General features: G+C 42.8%; 1 protein-coding gene across 2 annotated transcripts in view; it reads right to left on the minus strand.

The window, feature by feature from the left end:
* Positions 1 to 20,522, minus strand: part of nav2a (neuron navigator 2a) — a 498,795-nt gene that overhangs the window by 234,052 nt on the left and 244,221 nt on the right. For both annotated transcript variants that reach the window (XM_059976038.1, XM_059976039.1), the window contains one exon: positions 19,217 to 19,606. In XM_059976038.1, the coding sequence (XP_059832021.1) occupies positions 19,217 to 19,606 (390 nt within the window). The remainder of the gene's footprint in view (positions 1 to 19,216; positions 19,607 to 20,522) is intronic.

Raw genomic sequence — 20,522 nt, forward strand, 5'->3', positions numbered from 1 at the left:
ATTCCATTTCCTTGCATCCTTTCATTTCATCAGATACCAACTTCCCATCTAACTGTTAATTGCACAACCTACACCAGCAAATGCATGACACACCAGGCTCTAGTTGAAAGACCATAAAACATAGGAGCAGAATTGGGCCAGTTGATCCATCAAGTCTGCTCTGCTATTTCTATCATGGCTAACTTATTATCCCTCTCAACTCCATTCACTGGCCTTCTCTTGGACACCCTTACTAATTAAGAACCTATCAACCTGTGGTTTAAATATAACCCATGACTTCTGTCCAGAGCAGTCTGTAGCGATGAATTCCACAGATTCACTACCATCTGGCTAAGGAAATTCCTCCTCCTGTAAGAATTTTATATGTGTGTGTGTGCATATATATTAATATGCAGACACACACACACACACCACTGTACATAATATGCTTTGAGACATTCTAACTTGAAAGGGAATAAATTAACTTGTAAACATAAGAAATGTGAGCATGTTTAGGCCATCTAGCCTGTTAAACCAGCCCTGCCAATTAATTAGATCATGCCCGATGTGGCCATGGCCTCATCTTCACCGACTTGCTTTTCCCCCATAACCCTTAATTCCCCTGCTATGCAAACATCTATTTAACTGTGTCGTAAATACTGTATTTACAGAGTTAACCTCTACTGCTTCCATGGGCAGAGGATTCCACAGATTCACAACTCTCTGCTGGGAAATGCAGTTTCTCCTCATTTCCATCCCTTAAATCTATCTATTCCCCCTGAATCTTGAGGTTATGTCCCCTAGTTTTAATGAATGCAAGCAAGTGTTATTACCTGGCCCGATGTTGCTTGAGTCGCACTGACTAAAGTTTCCAGATGTGAAATTTAATCTGAGCTGAACTGCCTGATGCCAGAAGTGTCGGCAAAAGAACCATTACAACTGGGTTCAGCGCCCTCAGGTTTGAGAGGGGAGAAATGCAACAGTTTTCAGAGGTGGGTGTTGAGAATAGAAAGCAACAGAGCTCTTTTCTCCCTATTCCTATAAATAAAATTCTGAAAGCACATACCATCAGGCTGAAGGACAGTTTCTACCTTGCTGTTATAAGACTCCTCCAAGAAGACAACAACCTTGTTGTCGGGAAAATCTGGCTGAGTGGTGCTATAACAACGACCTCAGTCAATGTTAGCAAGATCAAGAAGCTGATTATTGACTTCAGGAGGAGAAAACCACAATTCTCATAGGGGGATCAAAGATAGAAAGGGTCATAAACTTTAAATTCATCAGTGTTATCATCTCAGAGAACCTGCCCTGGGCCTAGCATGTAAGTGCAATTACAAAGAAAGAAAGCACGGCAATGCCTCTACTTCCTTAGAGAAGTTTGTGAAGTTTCAGTACTTTGACAAACTCCTAGCGATGTGCAGTGGAAAGCGTATTGACTGGCTGCCACCACTGCCTGGTATGGAAACACAAATGCCCTTGAATGGGAAATCCTACAAACACAGCCCAGTCCATCACAGGTAAAGCCCTCCCCACCACTGAGCACTTCTCCACGGAGCAGTGTTCCATCATCAGGGACCCCTACCATCCAGGTCATGCCCTCTTCTCCCTGCTGCCATCAGGAAGGAGGTACAGGACACTCAGGACTCGTACTCCCAGATTCATGGACTCAACCTTCAGGCTCTTGACCAGTGAGGATAATTTCATTCAAGTTCACTTGCCCATTACTGAAATGTTCCCACAACCTATAGACTCATTTTCAAGGACTCTTCATCTCAAGTGCTCAATATTTAATTGTTTATTTATTTAGTTAGTTATTATAAATATTATTATTTTTCTCTTTTGTATTTGCACAGTTTGTTATCTTTTGCACATTGGTCGTTTGTCCACCCTATTGAGTGCAGTCTTTCATTGATTTACCAAGTATGCCCGCAAGGAAACAAATCTCAAGGTTATATGCCTGGTCTCCTTCTATAGAGCATGACACAATGATGCTGAGACTTGTGGGAGGCTGAAAATTCTGAGTCAATGGGGAAAAGTCTACATCTTAAGGTTGTACGTTTCAATAGCAAAAAATAACTAGGACATTAGAAGACACAATTTTGAAGGGTTAAATGATAGAGAACTATGTGGAATTAGCACAGAATACAAGATGGGCCTGCACAGATCCGTCATGCTCATGTTGAGGAGGCATAATACTGCTTCTCTTCTCACTCTATGATTGCACTAAAATCTGGGTGATACGGAATTGAAGAAAGCAATTGGTGTTGAGAGTAACACACACACACCCAGGAGGGAGGGACTCAGAGGCATCTATGGAAATGAGTAAACAGTCAACGCCTGGGGCTAAGGAAGACCCTTATTCAGCACTGAGAGGGGGAGGGGAAGAAGCTAGCTAGAAGCTGATAGGTGGAGCCAGGTGAGTGGGAAAGGTCAAGGGCAGGAGAAGAAAGCATCTGATAGGAGAGGAGAGTGGACAATATAGGAAAAAGGGAAGGAGGAAGGGACACGGGGGAAGTAATGGGCAGGTGAGAAGAAGTAAGAGGTCGGAGTGGGGAATAGAGGAAGAATTGGGGGTGGGAGTGGATTTTGTTCACTGGAAGGAGAAGTCAATATTCATACCATCAGATTGGAGGGTACTAGACGGAATTTAAGGTACTATCTTGGCAGAAGAGGAGGCTGTGGATTGACACGTCAGAAGGAGAATGGGTATGGGAATTAAAATGTTAAAATGTCTGGCCACTGGGAAGACCTGTTTGCGGCGGATGGTGCAGAGGTGCTCAACAAAGCGGTTCCCCAATTTACAGCAGGTCTCACCAATATAGAGGAGGCCACATCAGGAGCACCAGACATAACGGGTGATCCCAGGAAATACGCAGGTGAAGCATTACCTGAACTGGAAGGAGTGCTGGGGTCCTGAATGGAGTGGGGAGGAGGTGGAAGGAGTGCTGGGGTCCTGAATGGAGTGGGGAGGAGGTGGAAGGAGTGCTGGGGTCCTGAATGGAGTGGGGAGGAGGTGCACGGGCTGGCGTAGCAGTTAGGCTGCTGACAGGGGGGATAAGTGCCTGGAGGGAGATTGGTGGGGAGGGACGAATCGTAGCACTAAGCCACTTGCAGGTGTTCACGTTCACCATTATGCGTCATGTCAATAAAATGTAGGTGATCACGATTTCATTACCATGATCGTTCTTGGCAAATCTTTCTACAGAAGTGGATTGCCATTGCTTTCTTCTCAGCAGAGTCTTTACAAGACAGGAGTAATATCAACACTGCCTGCATGGCGTCAGTGGTCGCATAACCAGGACTTGTGATATGCACCAGCTGCTCATACGACCATCCACTACCTGCTCCCATGGCTTCACTTTACCCTGATCGGGGTGCTACACCTTGCTCAAGGGTGACCTGCAGGGTAGCGGAGGGAAGGAGCGCCTTACACCTCCTAGAGATGCATCTCCAACCTGACAAACAGTTCAGGTTCACTACATTTTAAAAGCAGATAAAAATCCAACAAAAACAACTTATCGAGTCTTTCAAAACCCTTGTGAGTCCTCCTAATGTTATCACCTCACACTTACCAGGATTAAGTACAGCCTATTTTATCAACGGATCAATATCATTCTTTAGCTTTTGATTATGCTATCAACAACAGCACCCATTTTCATGTCTTAATAATCACACCTCCTGAATTGATATCCATATTATTGAAGTAACAGCAACACACTCAAAATGCTCCAAAAACCCAGAAGGTCGGGCAACATCTATGGAAATGAATAGATGGTCAACCTTTTGGGCCAAGACACTTCTTCAGGCTGCTCATAATAAACAGCCAATGGGACACTACTACTAAAATATACACAGCAAGAAAGGTCACAAACGAGAGAAAATCTGCAGATGCTGGAAGTCCAAGCAACACACATAAAATGCTTGAGGAACTCAGCAGGCCAGGCAGCATCAGTGGGAAAAACTACAGTCGACATTTCAGGCCAAAACCCTTTGGCAGGACTCACAACACACAATAAAAAAGGTAATCTGAATTAAAGTTTAATTTAATGTTGTTGTTTGAATTTCCACCATCTGCAGATTTCCTCGTGTTTACTCTTGAAATCATAAAGTTTTCTGTTTGAATTCTAGACTATATAACCATTAGATAATGGAAGGAGACCAAGGAAATTTGGCCAGGACACAGGACTGGGATGAAGCAATACTGCAGGACATATTAATTTTGGTTAGCTGTTCAAACAGAGAAATTACAGAGTGTTTAAAATTACGAATGAATGAAGCAACTTTACAGAAACCACTTCCATGATTAAGGGTTCAAGAATGGGGAGACATAGCTGTGAGAGTAAATGTCAAAGCACTTGGATATGGAATCATGACGTGCGAAATCATTCTGTTCATGACAGAACCACAGCCATTTCATGTTTGGATTGTAACAGTGACGGAATGAAAGGGGAATACAAGCACGTGGGAAGATGGCAGTTGCAGAGAATGCAACCCCCGCTTGTGGGTGGGATGAAAGTACACCGATTCTGTTTCTACATTGTGGTTACCTTTGGAACTGATCCCAGAGGATGATCATTACAGAAGTCCAGATAAGGGTATTTAGCATCCTCTCTACATCTATCTTATTTCCTTTTAACAGGGCAATTCACTGTGCAATTTACAACTTCCTAAATAATCCCTGGAGCTTTGACATGAGTTATAAGTCGCCCATGAAGTATATTCATTAGCAAATCCCTTTGGAAATCTCTCTGTGTTACCTTCAATGCTGAATCAATTCCACGTGTATAGAATTTCCAGAATATCTGCCAATTACAAACTGTGTTTCATCTTTATTTTATTTCCACCCTGAATAGTGTACTCTGTCAATTTTTTTTTGGTAACTTCTTCACCTGGAGAATCCACTGAGTGAAAATAGTGGTAAATACTTGAAAGTGGAAGAACATGTGGGAAAGTGGTGAGCAATAAATATGAGATCCCAGAAACCATTTATGGAAACATAGAGTACAAAGGAAAGTTAGGTTAAACCTGTACAAACTACTGGTCAGACCGCAAATAGAGTCCGGTTCAGCTTGTTTAAGGAAGGATGTGAAAATCCTGGAGAAGAGACAGAGAAGAATGACTGCAGGAATGAGAATTTCTCCTCGCCGATGTCGCTGGCTGAATCACCGCGGGAGATTGAAACATTTAGACTGCAAGCAGCGTGCCCTGCTGTTAAAAGAAGGCCTCTGCACTCAAACAATCTATATCTCTCTCGACGGTGAGTGAGAATCAGTTGGTCCTCGAGTCGGAGGGGCTTGGAGAAGCGACGCGGAAGATTGCAACATCAAAACAGCGAGCTGCTGGTCTCCCCTCTTGCTGTTGCAGGAGCAGTATCTCTCCCTCTCCCTCCCAAGCCAGCAAGAGCGAGAGCCTGTCTCAGACATTGAGGTGTTACGATGGACATCAGGACTTTTGGGTCTCTAGATCATGGTCTTTTTGCAGGCTTTGCTGTTGCTTACATGGTGGGAGGTCACTCACTGCTTTTGCTGGAAAGGGGGGGTGAGGAAGGGGGAGGATTGATGGTTTTATTTGAGGGAGGGGAGAGGATTGACGATTTTGTTGGAGGGAAGGGGTGAGGGAGGGACAAGGGTTGATGGTTTTGTTGGAGCGAGGGGGGAGGGTTTTGCTGCTGCTTGTGCACGGGAAGGGGAGCGTGACATTGGGGTTCCAATGCTGTCTGTCATTCATTCTTTAGATTTTCTTTCCTGTTTCGTGGATGTCTGTGAAAAGTAAGAATTTCAGGTTGTATACTGTATATATTCTCTGATACTAAATTGGACCATTCGAATTTGATCACTAGGAATAGATTGGTGAGACCGGCATTGCTCTCCTTAGGGCAAAGAAGTCTGAGAGGAAATTCGATTGAGAGTTACAAGAATGTAACAAATTTAAAATTGGATAAATAAAGGGAAACTGTCCCCATTACAGGAAAGTGCAATGAGTAGGGACAAAAGATTTAAAAGTTTGGGCTAAAGAGGGGCACGTAAAAACACTTTTTCACTCGGATACTAATGGCGATCTGGAAATTACTGCCTGTACAGGTAATGGACAGAGGCTAGGTGGCTTTAGTAAGGAATTAGAAACCTGAGAAGAAATACTTTTCCAGGCTGTGTGAAAAAGTGGGGAAATTGGGGTTGACAGGATAGTCACCCCGCACAACACAGACTGAATGAGCTGTGATGTCACGATCAACACGCACAAAAACGCTGGAGGAACGCAGCAGGCCAGGCAGCATCAATAGAAAAAAGTACAGTCGATGTTTCGGGCCAAAACCCTTCAGCAGGACTAGAGGAAAAAAAAGCTGAGGCATAGATTTAAAAGGTGAAGGAGGGGAGAGAAAAACACAAGATGATAGGCGAAACCTGAAAGGAAGGGATGAAATAAAGAGCTGGGAGGTTGTTTGGTGAAACAGAGAGAAGGCCATGGGAAAAAGAAAAGGAGTGAGGACCCCCAGAGGGAGGCGATGAGTGGGCAAGGAGACAAAGGCAAGAGAGGGAAAAGGGGATGGGAACTTCCCAGCTCCTTACTTCATCCCTCCCTCTTCAGGTTTCACCTATCCCCTTGTGTTTCTCTCTCTCCTCCCCCACCTTTAAAATCTATGCCTCAGATTTTTTCCTCCAGTCCTGCTGAAGGGTTTTGGCCTGGAACATTGACTGTATGTTTTTCTATAGATGCTGCCTGGCCTGCTGTGTTCCTCCAGCATTTTGTGTGTGTTGCTCGGACTTCCAGCACCTGCAGATTTTCTCTGGTTTGTGATGTCACAATATTTTGATTCAGTACAAAGGTCCTAATTGGAATGGCTGGGTGGGGAAGTACATCACGCGATATGATTTTTGAGCTGTGTGATTTGAGAAGATCCAGGTTTGTTCGCATAGTTGTACTCAGTCACATTCAGACAGAGAACAGTAGGGCATAAGGCTGAAATATCGGCCAGGCTTTCCGCTCCCCTGATCATAGCCCAGCGACTCTGCCCTAACTGAGCACAGCAGACTGTGCAACACATTCAGCTTTCACAGAGCAGAGTGGCTGATTTCGCAAATAACTGAGTAACTACTGAAGACAGGTAGTAAATTACATTAGACTTTCAGCTGTGTTAGTTAAGAGACCACTATCAGCGAGGTTAGAATTTGAGGTCTGGAGTTTGGAGTTCTAGTATTCGGCAATCCCTGTGGTCAACAAGAAGACTGATCAAAAGTCTGGAAGTTCAAGCCCAATAGCCAAAGCTCTGGGTCTGCAAGTCTTTGAGTCCACTGGGGAAGTCAGGGGCTTGAAGTCTGCAAGTCCGTGAGGCCTAGGCGGCCTGTGCTGGGGTTGGAGGGCTGTCTGGCTGGGTGGATGGGAAGAAAAGGGGCTTGTTCTTCTGTCATTGTTTTGTTTTTTTTTGCTGTTCTCCTGAACACTGTGGGCATGCTATATTGCTGCAGTAATGTATGGCAGGCTGCCCCATCACAAGCGCCTCCCTGAGGATCGTCACCTTGTCATGGTGGAGGGGCCTGTGAGATCCTGAGAGCGGTGCCGTCTGGAATTGGGCTCCTGGTAGGGTCGCCCGAGGCAGTAAGGTCAAGGGGGAGGATCCAGACAAAACGAGTGAGCCAGTGGTGGAGCTGGCAGAAGGTGATGACACATCACAATGGCAGTGAAGTCAGTGGAAGACTGGAGTAGTGACGGGTCCCCAGTGGTCTTGCATGCCACGGCACTGGACGCTGACCCCGATCTGTCAAGGGCCGTGTGGTGGCTGCCCGTGCATCAGCCTCCCCACGTTAAACAAAGTCATGCACAGGCATTCTCAGTTAAGTGTAAAACCCCGTGGGAGAACACCATACTCGACTCGTGGTATTGCACTGCTACTGAAACAAACAACCCACTTCACTGTATGTTTCGATGTACATGTGATAAATAAATCTGAGCAAGACACTAGGCCTGGGAGAGCACACATTGTATCTGGAGGTGAAGTCTTGGTTCCTGCTGTTATCACTGCCTTCACACCACTCGCGTTCTGTCAAGCAATTAATTAAGGGTTCTTTCCAGGAGCATTCTTTTGCTGCAGTTGATTTGAGCCAGGCACAGAACCAAGTCTGATAGCACAGATCTGCTGAATCAAACCTGTGATTCAGTGCCCTTGTCAGGGAAGCACTGCTTTGAAGAGGCGCCCAGGGGCTGCCAGGTTTATGTTCCCATGACCTCAAACAACACCGCTGAACAATGAAGCTACTTTTACCTGACTTCTGACCTAAACTATGCATTACATGTGGCATCACGATTATGTCATTGGTGAAAGCAGATAAAGAAGTAAATTCAGAATAAACCCCCCCCCCCCATGTCTTATTTCAATATTGGGTGGCATTTCGTTATCTGGGTGAGTGATCATGGTTGTTTAAAAGTTAACTCTTTATATTCTGGAGTGGGGCAAGAGGTCAAGAGAAAGGTATGTGTTGACACCAGAGGTTGGTACCTAAATTCAGAGGTGAAAAGATCAAATAAAGAAAATGAGAAAATGTAAAGAAGTAATGAACTGTGGCACACAAGCCTTGAAAATGCCCAGAAATCAATAGAATTGAAAGGTTAAGGTTTCACTTTGTAACCAGAACAATTTGCCAACCAGCTCTTTCATTAAAACAATCAAGAATCTGCTGACTCCAGTGGCTGGCTTGCCTACTTAGCACTTTATCTTGTAACTTTTTATCAGCTGCTTTTCAGATTAAATGGCCTGATCACCAGACGGGAGTTTGCGTCCCACTGTGAGAACTTGCTGGAAGAAAGCACCCAGTCCTCGGTGGCAAAGAGTTGTGTGGTCACGAGGGCCGCTAGCTGTCAGCATGTTGATCCCATTACATTAGGGGAGGGGTTGCAGAACATGACCCTGTCTATGAAGTTGCTTACAAATACCAAGCTGAGCCACATCCTTGGCTTAGCAAGTGGTCATACTAACAAAATAGTTGAATGCTTCAGATAATGAAAGAATGTCAATTACTTCAATTTAACCAACCAACAAAATTTGGAAAACAAAATAAAAACTTAAATAAAGCACTCAAAAAGCTGTGGACACATGCACATTGATCTCCAAATCACTGGTCCTTATGAGGATAAATCCTCAGAGCTACAAACAGGGTCTGGTGCAATAACTTTATATAATTGATATGATCAGCAAATCCTAAACTAGAGAGAAAAAAATGAAACTTGGTGCTTTTTTTTACACACGTGATTCAAATCATGAACTAATATCATGGCTGATCTCAGAATCAAAATCCAGTTTATTACCACTGACACGTCGTGAAATTTATTGAACTGTGGTAACAATATAGTATAATACATAAAAATACTATAAGTAATAAAAAGAAATATTTAAAAATCTGGTTGCAAATTCTACTCCGCACCTCCATCTACTTACAGTAACAGATCACACCTTTCCTTGTTTTTATATCACTGCCTCAAAATTTCCAAACTCTGCTGCTACAGCCCTTTAAGGAAGTTTCCGAAGACTTATGCCATTCACTGAGAGGAAACATTTGCTTCAAGAAGGTGAGCTCTTATCTGTAGATAGTGACCACTCATTCTAGATGTTCCAAATAAGACCTTAAACTACAGGAGCAGAATCAAGCTATTTGGCTCATCAAGTCTGCTCCACCATTCGATCAAGGCTGATTAATTTTCTCTCTCGACCCAATTCTTTTAACTTCACCTTTGATACCTTTATTATTCAAGAACCTATTAACCCCTGCATTAAAGATTCCCTATCACTTGGCCTCCAAAGACGTCTCTTGCAATGAATTTCACATATTCACTACCCTCTGGCTAAAGAAATTCCACCTAATCTCTGTTCTCCAAATGCAAATGCTGCGGGGGAGGTGGGTCTGCCCAGTCAATGCCGATCAGTTGCAACGACTGAATAGTGGTGCAGCTTTATTGGGCCAAACGGCCCAATTCTCCTCCTGTGTCTCATGGTCAAGACTCTTCCGTGCGTCCTGGATTTTACATACTTCAACCAAGTCCTTGCTCTCGCTTATAAACTCGAGTGGATACAAGCTCAGTATGTCCAGCCTTTTTTCATAAAATTGCACGCTTATTCCAGATATTAATAAGTAAACATCGTCCAACCCATCTGCAACCTTTATATAAGAAGACCAACATCATATTCAGTACCTCAGATGTGTTCTCAGCAACTCACAACAGAACTGGAGTATAATCCCCGACTTTTGCATTCAACTCCGGTACCAATAAACAATAACATTCCCTTAGCTCGCCTAATTACTTGCTGAATCAGCATCCTAGTCTTTTGTAAATCAGGCATTTGGACACCCGCCAAAATCAGTAAATTCACATTTTAACCACACCACGTCAAGAAATAATGTTCTGCAAAGAACCCAAGCATAAACTTCATCCGATAATTGCCAATTAACTCCTGCACTACCGCGGCATTGCTCGTGAATAGAGCTTGAAATTTTGTTTTTGCTCTGTTTGCATTTTGTTTTAAAGCTTCAGTTGTGTTTAGCAAAACTGCTACTTTTAATTACTGAAAAAAAGGAACACAGGAGATGCTGCAAGTTCCACTGTGTAAATTGCATTGTTAATAATAATCTTCACAGCCTATTTCAGGCTTTACAATAATTATTTAGAATCATAGAATTATATAGCACAGAACAGGTCCTCCACCCCAATGTGTCTATGCTGACTGTTACCTACTTAATAAACACACAATCCTCTGCAGATGCTGGAAATCTTGAGCAATGCAAACAAAATGCTTCATTAGGACCATTGATTACTTCTTCCCCTCCATAGATGCTGCCTAACCTGTTGAGTTCCTCCAACATTTTGGGTGTGTTAGCGACTTGAGTAGTCGCATTTGTCTTTGTTTGGTCCCTACCCGTGTAAAGCTATCCTGACTGTGTACCTTCCCCCAATGTTTTTTAAACACTGTCATTGTACCCGTTTGTTCCACTTCCTCGGACAACACATTCCATATATCTATCACCTCTCTACTCCCCACCCCATTTAAATCCTTCCTTTCTCACTTCTCTAGGGAAAAAGACGGTAGCCATTCCTCTTATCATACCTTTTTCTCAGCCTTCTGCAGGGAAAAAGCACCAACTGATCCAGTCTCTCCTCATGACACAAACCTCTGTGAATCTTGAACTTTATTTTATTGCGACTTTACAATAAAGCACAATACAGCACAATGACAGGCCCTTCTGGCCCAATGAGTCCACGTCGCTTTAATTATGCCTATGTGACCAATTAACCTGCTAACCCATACATCTTTGGAATGTGGGGGGAAAACCGGAGCACTGGAGGAAACCCACATGGTCACGAGGAGAACGTACCAACTCCTTACAGACAGCGGTGGAATTATCCTGTTGCTGGCACCCTCAACAACACCCTTGATAACATAAAGATATTCTTCCTATAGCTAGGTGACAAGAATTGCCTGCAAATCTGATCATCGTCTCATCATCATCTTGTAAAGTTGTGGCATGATGTCCTAACTCCTTGTACTCAACGTCTTGACCTATGAAGGCAAGCATTTTCTTCAAAATTTTAATTTTGCATAATCTAATCACAAGCTCCTTTCGTCTGTTGTCTATTCCCACTGATAGTGTCATAAGTGAAAAAAAAAGTTATTTCTTCCAAAGGCTTTTTCTTATTCCACCAAAAAACAGAAGAATTCATTCTCCACTCATTATTCACAGTAAGAAACTGCTGTTTCATCTTGCTGACACTGCTAAATGCTTAGCCCATTGTTGAATTGTGTGGGCAAGATAATTTTCACTGAATCAGCAGTTCATACCACCTTGTGGTGCTAAAATTCTTGCTCGCGATTCAACAGATTAATAAAGGTGCAACTGACTGAAATGTGATAAATGCAGTTGCGCTTTGCACAATCTATCAGTAGGTGGCAGCCTATTCTCCACCAACAGCTGACCCAATGCATTGCTCAAGTTGGTTTAGCTCTCACGCAGTCAAGATTCAAAGTACATTGATTAACAAAGTATGTATGCGGTATACAACCCTGAGATTCAGCTTCCCCACAGACAGCCTCGAATCAAAGAAAACCAAGGAACATATTTCAGCTTAAAACATAAAGCTCCTACCCCCACCATCCCAATAGAGTCCAGACACAATCAGTTCAGCTCCGTGTTCAGGTGATCTCTTCCTGTCAAATTAACACAGTCTGGATTAAAATTATACTCCCCTTCCTGCTAGATTCATAGATCTTCCCTCTGCAATACACACAATTTGCTTGTACAATGAATAAATCAATAGAACAGCAAATTGTAAATAATACAAATGATCAGGTAATCTACCTTTATGTCGACTGAAATGATTTAGATTATTTATCTCAAAGTTCAAAGTAAAATTTATTATCAGAGTACATACATGTCACCACATAAAACCCTGAGATTCTTTTCCTGTGGGCATACTTAGCAAATCTATAGAACAGTAACTGCAAACAGGGTCTGTAAACTGTAAACTGCAAACAAACTGTGCAAATGCAGATAGTAAATAAACAGTACTAAATTATAAGCATGAAATAACAAGATACGTCCGTAACTTAGTATAGTTATCCCCGTTATCCCTTTTGTTCAAGAGCTTGGTGGTTGAGGGATAGTTGAGGGCTGATTTGATAGAGGTGTTTAAAATTACACTGAGGGGTATGAATAGGGTAACTGCAAGCAGGCTTCTTCCCACTGAGATTGGGAGGGTGAAAGGTGAAATGTCTGAAGGGTACATGAGGGGAAACTTCTTCACTCAGAGGGTACTGAGAATGTAGAATGAGCTACCAGAAGGCTTGATTTCAACATTTTAGGGAAGTTTGGTTAAATACACGGATGGGAGGGCTATGGTCCGGGTGCAGGTTGATGGGACAAGGCAGAATAGTAGCTCAGTATGGACTGGAAAGCCCTGTTTCTGTGCCGTAACGTTCGATGGCTCTAAAAAGTGAAACGCATCGCTTGCATTGAGGGTGAGCTGGAAGCAGCCCACAAGTGTCACCATGGTTCTGTCGCCAACATAGCAACGTAACAGAGTAAAAGGACAGGAAATCTGCAAAGCAATACAGGAAGCAATGCAAGGCTTTCAGGAAAGTCTATCCATTGTCTTGAGACAGCTAAGCTGTAAATTTTATAATTCTCTTTCAATGATTTCTTCCTATCTGCTCAGTATTGTACTTAGCACTAAGCGTGTACACCTTTTCCGATACTTCATTGGAGAAGAGCACAATTGGCAACTCTAATGTCTGTTTTACTGATATGAGGACAATAAAATCCCTGCCAAAAATGAATGACCAACCTGTTTTTGGGAAACTAAAAGAGAGAATATTATTCTTGGTCTGCAAGTACTGCATTCATTCAGTAAGTACACTTTGAGGTAAACAATGTGCACACAGGATTCAGATACAAATTTAAGGCTCAGAATTAGCATCAAACATAAGTTAGTCTATGAAGTAACTTGTGTCATTTGGATTCAAGGACCTGGGACACCAACTTACAACTTTGGCCAAACATAAAAGGGGAAAATAGTTCTATTCAGAGATAGTCTGATAGTCAGGAAGAGAACAAAAAACCGATCAGGAGGAAAATCATCAATATTTAGCAATATTCAATCCTAGAAATGGTTATTAAACTCCAACATTTCATAAGCTCTTCCCTCTCAACAGTATTCCTGAATGCACCAATTCTTTGTTGGAATAAGACAAAAAAAAATGAACATACCTATAAAAAGGTCTTCCTTGGGGATCACCTGCCCAGCATTTACACATTCAGTTCAGTCCACCTTTCTGTTAAGCGTTACCTTTCTTTTCATGAATCACCGAGGCACATGCTCAGCAATTTAGGAACAGCTTCTTCCCCCTCTGCCATCTGATTTCTAACTGGACATTGAACCCATGAACTCTACCTTATTTTTAATTTTTTTTTTAAATTCTGTTTTTCTTCAGTCCTACCAAAGGGTCTCAGCACGAAACATTGACGATACTTTATTCCACAGATGGTGCCTGGCCTGCTCAGTCACTCTAGCATCTTGTGTGTGTTGCTTAGATTTCCAGCATCTGCAGATCTTCTTTTGTTTTTTTTAAATTATTCCTGTTTTGGCACAATTTTTTGATTTAAGTATTTAACTACTTGCTGTAATTCTTCTTTTCTATATTTATCATGCATTGCATTGTGCTGCTGCTGCTGCTAAGTTAACAAATTTCATGACATATGGCGGTAATATTAAACCTTATTCTTATGCTGATGAATAGTACTCTTGCCTTTTACAACAACGAAGTCAAGCCACAGACCTGAGGTTTAGGCATTAAATGTCGTGCTGTCCTGATGGCAGGTCACCCTTAAGAAGCTTTCTCAGAAGGGTGTAAAAGGTCCCTTGCTGTGTGCATATCATCCGTCCTATTGCCTTCCACTATGTCAATGGTTACATTTCAGAAGTACTTTGCTGCTTGCCAATTGCTTTGGGATTATATGACACAATGAAAGTTGTTATACAAATCAGAGTACTTCTGTCAATCAACTGGGCTCACAGTAGAAACCAGTTTAAATGGGCTAGGCTAAAATATAAGGATCAAGTTGCTTACAAAATGCACTCTGGATAGTAACAGCAAGAATATAGACCAAAAGAAATCCTTCATGTTCCTCCTCGAATAACAATAATCTAATTGTTATTGTCTCCATTAAACACATTAAAAATGTACTGATGTCCACAACTCAAGCTTTCTTCTTCTTCTTCTTCTTCTTCACAGGTATTCCTTCAGGATCAAAGGTGATTTGCTTCCATTCCAGTCTGAAGAGAGTGTGATGACACGTTTTAACGTGGGGTGTTTATCGCAATCCAGCTACCATACCAACTCGAGGACCAAAATGACCAAGATCAACACAGACTTGGACAAAGGTGTACATAGACACACAGACGCACCTTGGCCCATACGCCAACACGGACACCGATAAGTGACGGTGGCCACCTTCTGGTCTTGTCACCTACCACAACCTGACACCGCCCCGCCCCCCCATTGACATCCTGCACAATGCACCCTACATCCTGATAAACTACTGCCCAGTCGTCGCTGAAACCGTGAACGTTTTGGGTTACTGAACACAAAGAGATATATTTAAAAGTAAAGGTATTATCTCTACAGAGGGGGTTCCTAGCTCATTACGATGCAAGGCTGTGATCCAGCTGCAGTGGTTCTCATTGGTTGGCAGAAGCACTCAGTGTTCAGTGTCAGACATAGACAAGGTTTGCGTACTGTACAGGTAACAATAGATGACATCAGAATGATACAGCTTTCCAAACTGCACAGACTGTGTGATTTAATGAGTCCTCTTGACAACTTGATCCAAAGACCTGAGGTCAAGAGCAAGCTACTGACTGATGACTGATGGCTCCCAGCACCAACACCTCCGCCGTCTTGTCTGACTTCCTCCTGGTCTTATAGTTTCCTTCAGTTAATTGCTGCAAAGACTGACACCAGTGTCCCAAGTTCCTATTACAGTCCCTATAATCTTGCCACCAATTCCATTTTCTTTTGCCACCATGTCAAGCTTAACAACACTGTTCATGGTTTTAAGGTCTTGTTTGACATGTAGTTATAACTAGAGTTGAGTATCTGTGAGTAAATATAACTTGGGAGTAGGGGTAAACACAGAAGTTCAAATTTTCTAACCTTAGGAGTGCCACACATGCACCTACACCCTTGAGATTATTTTTTGTTTGACAGGTGCCCCATTCCTCACTGTTCTGCACAGCTCCTGCCTTATGCATGACATTATCTTAAATCAAAAAGGACTTGGAGTACTTACTCTACAATGATGCCTCAGAGAATCACAGTATTAAGTAACCTTGGCAACAAAGAAACACAATTGCTTTAACTCCTTGTAAATTCACCCTCTAAGTACCTAGTTGAATTTACAAATAACATTATTTTACAGCTTCCTTAACAGCTACTCGTTTCAGGAAAGAAAGTCAGATTAAAGATCAATGACTACAATTATACTTACTCAGACTCAACAGACAGAAGGCTTAATTCTTCCTCTCCCACTATCCAGTTTCCCAAAGTTTGGAATCAGGGAATAATGTACAGACCTGACTATATAACATATGTAGTCCGGTCCATACTGGATGAATTTCAAGGCAAATAACCCATGGACAATTTTCAGCCTCCAACACAAAGCCATCAACTACATTTGTTATATGAGGGGCAAGTAACATCCTAATACAGGGGACTGTCCTGTCTTCCTTTCTCTTCACCATCCACACCTCAAACTTCAACTACTGCACAGAGTCTTGCCACCTTCAGAAGTTTTCTGATGAATCTGCCATAGTTGGATGTATCAGTAAGGGAGATGAGGCTGAGTACAGGGCTACAATGGGAAACTTTGTCACATGGTCCGAGCAGAATCATCTGCAGCTTAATGTGAAAAAGACTAAGGAGCTGGTGGTGGACCTGAGGAGGGCTAAGGCACAGGTGATCCCTGTTTCCATCCAAGGGGTCAGTGTGGACATGGTGGAGGATTACAAATACCCGGGGATACGAATTGACAATAAACTGGACTGGTCAAAGAACACTAAGGCTGTCTACAAGAAGGGTCAGAGCCGTCTCTACTTCCTGAGGTCCTTTAATATCTGCCGGACGATGCTGAGGATGTTCTATGAGTCTGGGGTGGCTATCATGTTTGCTGTTGTGTGCTGGGGCAACAGGCTAAGGGTAGCAGACACCAACAGAATCATCAAACTCATTCGTAATGCCAGTGATGTTGTGGGGGTGGAACTGGACTCTCTGACGGTGGTGTCTGAAAAGAGGATGCTGTCCAAGTTGCATGCCATCTTGGACAATGACTCCCATCCACTCCATAATGTACTGGTTAGGCCGGGGGTCGGCAACCTGCGGCTCCCGAGCCATTTGTGGCTCTTTCACCTCTGTGCTGCGGCTCCCTGTGGCTTTGGGAAATAATTGGTCAGTATTTAATTAAAATGTATTTTATGTTAGTTTGTTAGCTTTTGAAATGTAATTCTAAATTTGAAGATTATGGTGATCTTGTACAATCTAAGTGTGGCTGGCACATCCGAAACGGCTCACAATTAGCCAGCATTCCGGCTAAGGGAGATAGCCTACGGGGGTTTGTGAGTACGCGTCTTTTGCAGCATCTGCGTCCATGGGGGCTGGGTTGAGGGAGGCTTAAAAGCAAGGCTGTTTAGTTCGAATAAAGCTATCTTTGACTGCAGTTTACTGACACCGCTACAACGTGTTTTTATCGCTGGCTGTCCAGACGGAAGGTGCTGAAACGCTTTGTCGCATGTCTGGAAGAAGTGAAAACTTTCCTGGGCAGCAAAGGGCTCACCTTTCCTGAGCTGGAACAGCCAGAGTGGCTGGAAAAGCTACACTTCATGGTAGACATGACAGCGCACCTGAACACGCTGAACACAGCTCTTCAGGGGTAAGGACGTACAGCCCTGCACATGTTGGAGGATGTTTTGGCATTCGAGCGCAAGTTGACGTTGCTTGCCAGAGATTTACAGAAAGGCACTTTGTCTCACTTCCCCAATTTGAGAGAGTTCAAACAAGGTCACGACATGATAATTTCGGAGTATTTACATTCTGCAATCATCGCAATGCAAACATCGTTTGGGAAACGCTTCTGTGAGTTCAGAGAGGAAAAAAACACATTATCCTTCCCGGTCACTCCCTTAAGCATCGATCCTTCCCTACTGAATACGACTGCATTGGCAGGTGTGAGTCAACCTGATCTTGAGATGGAACTGGCCGACATAGCCGACAAAGACATATGGGTGTCCAAGTTTAGACGCTTGACAGCAGACCTTGAAGATGTTGCCCGTCAGAAGGCCGTTCTTGCTCAGAAACACAAATGGAGTGATATTGAAAACCTTCCAAAACCGGACAAACTTGTGTTCGAAACATGGAATGCTATGCCCGACATTTATGTAAACATTAAAAAGTATGCGCTTTGAGTCCTGTCGATCTTTGGATCCACATATGTAAGTGAGCAGGTGTTCTCCAACATGAACTTTATTAAAAACAAACATCGCGCACGCCTCACAGATGACAGCTTGCGATCCTGTGTAAAGATGAAGGTGACGTCATACAGCCCTGATGTGCAGACGCTGTGCGCTGAGGTCCAGGAGCAGAAATCCCATTAACCAAGTATGATAAATATTTTAATTGCCTATTATTTAATGTATATTCATATTTTTTCATTGTTCAGTGAAATAGTCCTTTTATTTTTCAGGCTGACAGCTGGCTGATGTTATTTTTGGTTTGCTGCTGGCGGAAAATTTAAGTTCGGCGTTTTTCATAAATACAAGAAGGACTCAAATAGACATTGAGTATTTTACTTAAAAGTAACTTTCAACCCAACGTTTTTTTTCGGAGTTCAAAATGTTTTTGTTGCATGCAGAAATGTAATTTCGTTTTCTCTGCAGGAGTTCATCAATTTCATAAATGCAACACATTATAGTTTGTTTATACATAGCATAAAGGCAAAAAAAAACGTTGTATGCAGTGTTATTTCATTTTAAATGTCAAACAGGTTTTGCGGCTCCCAGTGTTTTCTTTTCTGTGGGAAACAGGTCCAAGTGGCTCTTTCAGTGGTAAAGGTTGCTGACCCCTGCGTTAGGCGCAGGAGTACATTCAGCCTGAGACTCATTCCACTGAGATGTAACACTGAGCGTCATAGGAAGTCATTCCTACCTGTGCCCATCAAACTTTACAACTCCTCCCTCGGAGTGTCAAACACCCTGAGCCAATAGGCTGGTCCTGGACTTATTTCCACTTGGCATGATTACTTATTATTATTTTATTATTTATGGTTTTATATTGCTATATTTCTTCACTATTCTTGGTTGGTGTGGCTGTAACAAAACCCAATTTCCCTCGGGATCAATAAAGTATGTCTGTCTGTCTGCCTGAGATGATAATCATAGCCATTCCTTCAAAACTCCACAGCAAAAACCTGCAGAGCAAAACAAGCAAATTAACCTTGAAATTAAATATCTGGCAATAAAGATGAACTTTAAAAACATCCAGATGCCACTGTATAAAGATGTCTGTTCTGCAACTCCAATCATCTTGATCATCAATGAGTGTTCACACCATAGCAGGAGGCCATTCAGATCATCAGGCCCATGCTAACCAAAGCAGGACTTTGGGAATAGAAATCTGACTATAAAAACAGAAAATTTCAAATCTTCTTACCCGCTAGCAATATCGTCAGTCCGCAAGTTCTTGCCCAGGACATCTCCATCGCTCATATATCCAGCTACATCCATGTTGACACCCTCAAGATCGATCTCATCACCACTCTTGTCGGGAATATCGGAGTGACATACACTGCTGCTGCGTGAGGCCAGCTGCCTCCTCAGAGGAGTGGTGTACATATAGCGGCCTGACTCGGGGTGTATATACCGGCTGGCATTGGCCCGTGGAGGATATCCATTTCCCATTGATGGTGCATCTCCCGCCTGGAGGCGAGGACTGGACTGGCCCAGTCGCCACGACAACGGAGTTTGCCTCCCCGTCATGCTGAGTATACTGCGGCCACTGATCTCTGTGGTAACGCTGCTATCAAATGTCGTTTCCAACGTGCTAAAAAGAAAAGGCGAAAGCAACAAAACTCATTCAATAAAACTTAAGCAGAGCAAAACAAGCTGTTGCCAAAATGGCAGAAGAACAAACAATTTACGTTCTTCAGAAAGTGCAAGACAGACATGTTTCTTTCAACAGTAGGGCACCGATTGCTGCCTTGCTAGCACTGATTCACAGTCCAACAAACAGACTCTTTAAGAGGTCCACAGGCACAAAGAATCCTGCATGATCACAGCAGGGACATCACAGGAAAAGCAAGTGCATAATGCGGGGAATGATGCTCAGCACGAAGTCATAACAACCTAGGTTGAATCTGACAGGGTATTCAGGGGTCACATCACCAACCAGGAGACGGATCAGATATGATAAAAGTATCTGAGGTTTTTTTTTGGGTTGTGAACTTGTGGTCAAGTTCGAAAGTGATCATTCAAACAATAAACATCAATTATAATGAAGAGAGAGACACTCCATTGGAGCTATCCAAAAAAATTAAATTGGACAGAAGATACTGCAAACGTGCAGTAGGACTGTCTACATCTATGGAGAGAGTCCAGGGCAGACATAGTTCGTATTTCAGGTCAATGAGCACATGTCAAAACACATTTCTAATATGAAACATTTACGTTTATTTATTGAGTGACCATTTCTGAACTCCTGGAGAGAAAATAAAACAGAAAAAGAGAAAACAAAAAAAAGTTCTGATATTTGAAAGTCAAAAACACTGTAGATGTTGGAAATCCAAAACAAAAACTGAAAACACTCAGGTCAGGGAGCTACTGGGTTCCGACAAAGGGCCTCAAACCCGAAATGTTAACTCGATCATTCTCCACAAAGTGCCTGTGTGCTTCTAGCATTTTTTTTCTTCTCTTTTTAATAACGTGTTGGTCAGACAAAGAAATACCACAGATATTTTGAG

Source organism: Hypanus sabinus, chromosome 7 (genome assembly GCF_030144855.1).
Source record: "Hypanus sabinus isolate sHypSab1 chromosome 7, sHypSab1.hap1, whole genome shotgun sequence".
NCBI lineage: Eukaryota > Metazoa > Chordata > Chondrichthyes > Myliobatiformes > Dasyatidae > Hypanus > Hypanus sabinus.